This window comes from Cryptomeria japonica, unplaced genomic scaffold (assembly GCF_030272615.1).
Source record: "Cryptomeria japonica unplaced genomic scaffold, Sugi_1.0 HiC_scaffold_81, whole genome shotgun sequence".
Taxonomy (NCBI): domain Eukaryota; kingdom Viridiplantae; phylum Streptophyta; class Pinopsida; order Cupressales; family Cupressaceae; genus Cryptomeria; species Cryptomeria japonica.
In genome coordinates, this window is record NW_026728903.1 from 441100 (window position 1) to 448878 (window position 7779).

The following is a 7779-nucleotide window of genomic DNA, read 5'->3' on the forward strand; positions in this document are numbered from 1 at the left end:
CAATACTAGTTAAATATTTCCAATAAAAATTAATTGCATGTCACTATTTAGCGGGGAAAAGGTGATCTTGGTAGAGATAGACTAGTATCATGAAAGGAAATCCATAACTTTCTCATTCGGATTTTTCTTACAATGAAAAAAGTCTATGATGGGACCCTATTACCAATGTCCACTTGGAACTATTTGAGAAACAAGTCCATAAGATGATCAAATATCTAGTTGGAATGATCAGGTAATGAGCTTTACCATTCTAATGTAGTTCCCTTGAGAGAATAGGAGAAAATCTTAATCAAGACAAAACTATGGTAAGCATTAAACATGGTCATGAATGAGTCGATATGCACATTAGGATCACCATCTACATGCAATCAATAAAACTTCAATTCTTTAGCTCCTTGGGGAAGGATAGTGTTAAGGATGGTCAAATCCAATGGGCTCTTGTGATAATAAGTAGGCAAAGAAGACTAGCCAAAGATGGATGTAGGTTTGCAAGTTGTTGTAATTGACCCATGTTTTGCAATATTATATTCAAGATAGGATTTGTAGGCAGAGGAGGAGGTGGAGGAGCACCACATGCACCACCATTTACACCAATACTAACATGAGGACTAGTACCACCACCAGGGATAGTACCGATACTTGAACTAGCACTGACATACATGGTATGAGCTATGTTGGATGTAGTAGTGGAGCTGGTAGACATACTAGGGTAACCCAGGAGAATGGTAGAAGCATTGATGCTAGGGATGGTGGGTCCCAAGCCAACCATGTGTAATGTCATCCCAGGTATGTCAACATTAATCTAAGAACTATAGGTGTCAAATAGATTATCTTAAGGATGAGTACCTGCTAGGGGAGAATGAGTCTTGACAATAAAAGACAATGCCCTCAACATCTCTAAGCCTCTTCTGTTTGAAATCAACATGCCTTTTAAAGTATTCATGATATTTTTGGCCTGAGGGAGGACATTTTCCTAGTTTAATAAACCTTTGAAATCTCTCAAGTTCTCCTCTAACATATGAATCTAGTAAAACTCAATAGTGACAGGGAAGTCTTGATCAATACCCGGAGGAGAAGATAGGTGAGAGTTCATCAGAACATTAATTTTAAGAATTAGATTGTGAACTACATGAATAATGACTCCCTATCAAAATGGTCACAAAAGGGTGAGAGACCATGAAGTTATTTGGATCAAGAAGTGCTTCATTAAACATTGGACCTAGTTGAGGAGGATTGTAATGATTTAGAGGAATGCTCTTCTTAGTAGTCCTTCTTACAATAGCCCATGTGGCAGTCTAGGTTGTAAAGCTCATAGGAAATCTCATCAACACCTTGACAACTCTACGAGGCTACTATAATGGTCTTAGAATTCTTGGTAAATAAAAGGAACTTTGTTGAAATGTTCTTATATTATATTTATTTTTTTTATTTTAAGTTTTAAATTTTCAACCACACAAACACACACAATGAGAAATTAAAACTTCAACTGGTTCACATTGGGTTCACCAAAATGTAGAGAATAGGATCTACTACTATCAAAGTGATCAAATTCACGGAACAAACCAGCCTTCACTCTACCTCACTTTAGTGGCGCTCTGGTGAGCTAGGGAATGAAAACTATAAAACTAAACAATAAAACCATAGAGATTTCTGAAATGATCTTTGATAAGTTTATGTTCTCTGGATGAATGCACAGAATTGGGACACCAGTGCGACGTGCTAATGTCCTATACAAACAGAGTATAGAATTCGTACAATGACTATGGATATAATAAAATAAATAAACTAGTGACACTATGTTGAATAAAAGAAATAATACAAAATTACAATAGCTAAAAAGAGACAGAGAGAGAGGAAGAAAACTCACACTCGGTCTATGATTGAAGCCTCTAGTAAAGCAATTTCCTTCTCTTAATCATGGACCTACACACAAACAAAAAGTAAAATGTTGGGGCTATGTTAAGAGGTCTACCTCAGTTAGACCCCCACTTTAGTATTTTCACCTCCATGGATAGCCAAGATAATGACCACGAATGAAAGGAAAATGATAAAGATAGAAATAAACAATTAAGATGATGGATATGCTAGATGGAAAACAAAATGTAATATTATTACATGCGAATGAAGAGAGGGAGAGAACTTCCCTTCAACACCCAAGAAGCTATCACTTGAGGGAGTGAAGTCAAGCACCCAAAAATTCTTGAAGTTATAACAATGGCGGACATTGAATGATAGAAAACCTATGTAAGATGAAGAATAACATGCCCCAAGCTCAAGAAAATCTCCAAATGATCAAGAAGACCTCAAAATGAGCTTCTATGAATGAGATATAGAGCCCAAGGAAGAATCCCAATGTCGATGGTCGTAGATAGGCATTACAAACTCTTCCAGGTGCAGACGTAACACTCAAATGGCCACCTACAAGTTGACATATTCATGGGGTGCTTGCATGGCACGTGGACATCATCGTGGTGCACTAGAGTTCATAAGCTAGATGGTCAACATGATCGGGAAAAGGCTAGATTCTTAGTTGACAAGGAAATCCATGTGGATAAAAGGATAAGGAGACAAAGAATAACTCCAATCAGCCTAAAGCGAAGGTGATCATGTGATGTGGAATCGCACATGGTGGAATATATGACATTACAACTTGACCTAAGGAAAAATCCTATCTAAAATCCATTTTCTCCCTTTTCCTCTCTTTTTGTGTTTAAAAAATTGGTTCAAGAGTTGTGATTGAAGGTTCCAATAGAGTTGACAATGACGAATAGGTTTGGATTTTGATAGAGTAAAAAGTGGAGGACTAGAGTGACCTACCATCCCAGTCCCGAGAATTTCGCCCGAGCTTCCAACTGTTGATCCATCATGTTTCCCTAATTTGAAAAAGTTCCCACTTGCCTATCTTAGAGTTACAGGACCAAGGTGACCTACCATCCTAGTCTCGACAATTTTGCCTGAACTTTTAGGAACATGTTTTGTTCTTACTCTTTTTCTCATATCCCTATCTTTGTCTCTATCTAATATTTGTAGCAGTTTATTATTATTATTATTATTTCACTTCGATTGTACATTGTTTTACCTCAACTTCACAATTTACATCCAATTTCAACTCAAAAAGGGGAGACAAACAAAACAAGTGAATCTAATCAATATTTTAGCCCTTCTCCTAATTGAATTGTTGCTAGATCTATTGCATTCACCCCCCTTTTAATGTAATGATCCCTTAGGTAAGATTAGTAGTTTTTTTATCTTAATTTGTAAAACCCTAATTTTACCACCATTACAATTAGGACAAATGATTTACAAAAGAAGGTTGATCAAATAAAGAGAGAAATGGAAAAGATGCGGGTAAAGAAGGCAGAAGATAACGAAGATGACAAGGTGAAGAATGAATCTAAACCCAAGGATGGTGTAGATGACCCTTTCAAAAACAAAAAGGATAGAAAATGGTTAGGGGGAAGTATCTATTGTATATATATTTTATTCCCCCTTAAGTGTTGTGGCTTCTATTTGGAAATATCTTTGGTCCAGATATGTGCAGCATGACAATGGAGGCAAGTTGTTTCAAAACATGGCAAATATTGATTTAAGTTGTGTATAAGATATTTAGGACAATATGTATTGATGATTTGACTATCTTAGTAGAAGAAGTAGAAGGATAAGAATGTTAGATTACTTAGATTCCAACCACTATTGCTCACATAGTGATTCCTAATATAATCTAATTCTCCATTTTCTCTAACTACACTTTTTTAATGCATTCTCTACATTATATACACATTCAATTTTTTTGACATATACTCAAATTATTATTTTATCATTAATATTATCACTTAGTCATTATAATCATCTCTCCACTTGAAACATAATATAAAATTATATATTAAAGATATCAATTAATCATGAGATATACATATGGTTACTATATTATTAATAATAATAAATTAATATCAAATTGAGCTACTCATATATCCTATCCTTATAGAATGACCAAGAAGCAATGGAATAACAAGTAGAAAGCATATGCTTTGTTTTACTTATATAGGAAACATCGGTAAGGAATAAGCATACCCCACAAATTTGATTATATTTATGAATTAGGATAATCATATGCCAAACCATAATTCCTTGTTGACTTACTCATAGTTTCAGGTAGCATTTTAAAAAACACACTTGTTGTTTAAGGGTCAATTCGTCAAATGCTTATCTCCAGACCTTTTCTTCTTTGAAAATGGAAAACTATAATGTTCTGGCATTTAATAGCATTGAATAGAATTTATTATGGAGACGCCACCTTACGTACATAAATCAGTAATCAATTCAGAATTTAGAAATATGAATTGTTTTTATATGTTTTCGTAAATTGTAATCCTGGCGGCTGCTACAATCTCACATAGATTTGGAAAAGGAAAATGTCAAGGCATGGCTAAGAGTTGGTGGAACCAGTAAACAATTTTTCGATAACTTATTAGACACCTCATCTCACAAGACTTTCAAACGCTTGAGATTGCAAATACATTATGTTATGGAAACTACATTACCAGTATTTTGACAAGAAAACGAATTCATTTTTCGAAAGAGGCGAATACATTATGTTATGGAAACTACATTAGCAGTATTTTGACCAGAAAACGTATTCATTTTTCGATAGAGTGAGCAGTTGGCTAGCTTTTTTAATATATTGCCGATTTGAGATAAAATTGTTCTGAAAGAGTTTACGTGAATACCTAGAATTTGGATCAGATGAGCTGTGCATATCTATTAGCCATAAATGCTTTAAATGTTAATAAAGTTGTACGACGTCAGTCCTTTGATTAAAATCATTTTCAATTGTAGTCTAGGGATGCGCTCTCGGAAACTCCTAAGAAGAAATCACCAAATTTTTTAATTGAAGTTTTCCACTTTCAAGTATTAAAGGAGTTTCTGTCCCTGACATTGTGAGAGCAGAAGATAAGACATTGCATTTGCAAAACAGAGAAGAGAGAGAGAGAGGAGAATGGAAGTGTTGAGATGCGAAGGTGTTTTGATCAAACCCTGTGCGGGTAAAGATCATCGTGAGTTTGTTGAACTGAGCAATTTGGATTTAATTGCATCTCCAATATACAACAAGGTGGTCTATGTTTTTGAAGCTCCTACCCCGAGCTCAAAAGTGTTGAAGGAAGGACTGGCCAAAGTTCTGGCAGAGTTCAGAGAATGGGCAGGGAGATACACTAAAGACACACCAAGTGGGTGCCTTGGAATTAATCTGAATGACGAGGGTGTGCTTGTGATAGAAGGCGAAGCAGATGGGACAATAGCAGATGCAATGCCCTTTCACCCATCTGCATTCCTCCTCAAGTTGGTGCCACCCACATCCACCGTGGTCATTAATGAGCTCTTACTCATGCAGGTATGATAACCCTAATTTTACTCATGCAGGTATATAAGACTTGTTTTAATTGTTTTTTAAAACTAACAAGATTTGTTGGTGTAGTTTACTCGATTTACTTGTGGAGGGTTGGCGATAGGCATAGCTAGTCATCATCATGTTGCAGACGGACAAGCAGCTACTTTTTTCTTGAATTGTTGGGGGGAAATTATTAGAGGAGAGAGTATTATACCTCCAGTACATGACCGATCTTTATTAAAAGCAAGAGATCCTCCCCAGCCATGCTTCGATCATTATGAGTATAATACTATATCCCATGAGCACTCTACAATAACGTCTTCTCTAACCACAAAAATGTTTCATTTTGATGCAATGTTTTTACAGAAGCTCAAGTCAAAGGTAAACGGATCTGATAAATCAAGAAAACCCTATACTACTTTTGAAATCCTTGTAGCATACATTTGGAAATGCATTACAGAAGCTCGAGGCCTTGATGGAGATGTACAAACAAAAGCTAGCATTTCAGTGGATGGAAGAAAAAGGTTGAATCCTCCCTTGCCTAAAGAATTCTTTGGTAACGCTGTCTATGATTCAAGTGCTCAAACCAGTGCATCAGAGATAATAAATAACCCCTTAGAGTTTACTGCACACTTGATCCACAAGTCAATAGCTAAAGTGGATGATAATTTTATACGTTCAGCAATTGACTTTTTTGAGCTAAGAATGCAAAGTTTAGGACCGTCCAAAGATAATGATGGAATTGATGTGATAGCCACAAGTTGGATGAATTTTCCTACACATAATTTTCATTTTGGAATGGGTGAGCCAGTGTATGTAGGCCCTTCATTGATGCTCATTGAAGGTCTTATAATCTTATTTGATTCATACACTAATGTTGGAGGTGTAGAAGTTGTGGTTTGCTTGTCAAAAGAGCATATGATTCAACTTGAACATTATTGTTTTCAAGTTTGAATACATATTTCTAATTATATATAAACTATATATTATTGGCTCAATAATATTATTTAAAAATTAAATATAATAAATGTATGAAATTATGCATGTTTTTAATAATCTATACATTTTTAACTTAAAGATTATAATTTTTTCTTTTTTTAATAATGAGCATTTGCAAGGTAATGATAGTCCAACCAACACTTAAGTAATAGTTCAAATGTGAAAAATAGACATTACGTAATTTCATTTAACAAAGAAGAATATCCACAAATTCTCAAAAAGAGTAATATTTGAATGTAATTTATAAGATTCTAATTTTAATTTATATAGTTAAAATGCTTATACTGATAAATTGATAATTCTGATGGTCCAACCAACACTGAAGTAACAGTTAAAATGTGAAAAATAGACATTAGGTAATTTCATGTAATAAAGAAGAACAATTACCCACAAATTCTAAAAAAAGATTAATATTTGAATGTAATTTATAAGATTATAATTAAAATACTTATAAATTAATAATACCTCAAATTTTAATATCAAAATGTTTACCCCTAAATGGAACAAGACTTTTAATTAAAATTTATGTTTACCCCTACATACACTCAAACTTTGAACCAATTATTTTCAAGTACATTTATATGTACTTTGGACAAGCAAACCACAATTTCTACACCTCAAGATTTTCTATGTGAATCAAACAAGATCATAAGGCCTTCAGTGAGCATTAATGAAGGACCTACATACTGTTCGATGCAATGACAGTGCCAAAGACACTAAGAGTGGGGGGGGGGGTGAATCAGTGTCTAACCGGTTAATGGAATATTTGAACTTATTGATAACTTTGCAACTTAAATTAATGTACCGGTAAACAAGAAATAATGCAGTAAAGAGAAATAACAGAGACAACATAAATGCACACCATAACACAAACTATTTAGGCAAGGAAACCCAGTGTGGAAAAAAACTCAATGGGATTTGTTACCCACAATATTTACTCACTGGCCAATATGAATAAATATTACTTACAACAGGGGCCTGCACATGCAGGAAGGCCAACATCCTAGAGCTCATTGCTCAATAGAAGAGTTTCACTGACTACAAAGTGGATAACTAAATCTAATACAATGTACTACTCAAAATAGCATCTCTAATGCTTGGTTCAGTACCGGTTTAAGCTCAGTCAGATACCTTAACCAAAAACCTTTCGTTGTCTTTACATTTACCAATAATAACAATCACCTATCCTTCTATACTCAAAATGATCTATAAGATCTCATACATATATGAGTCTTTACAACACATTATGTCGGCTTACAAATAAATAATTACATTTACAATACAATTCATATAAATAAAACTTTGTCTCATGTCAGCTTGAGAGCAGGTATACTTCATTGCCAGTGTAATCTGGATGCCAGTGAATATGCTTGTCGGTGTCGGTGTCTGCCGAT

At 34.5% G+C, this 7779-nt stretch overlaps 1 protein-coding gene across 1 annotated transcript; it reads left to right on the forward strand.

Moving 5' to 3' along the window:
- The first annotated feature begins 4996 nt into the window (after positions 1–4996).
- LOC131049733 (agmatine hydroxycinnamoyltransferase 1-like) lies at positions 4997–6340 on the forward strand. The gene is made up of 2 exons (XM_057983796.2): positions 4997–5389; positions 5474–6340. The coding sequence occupies exons 1-2, from the start codon at positions 4997–4999 to the stop codon at positions 6338–6340; spliced, it is 1260 nt and encodes a 419-aa protein (XP_057839779.2).
- Positions 6341–7779: the final 1439 nt, after the last annotated feature.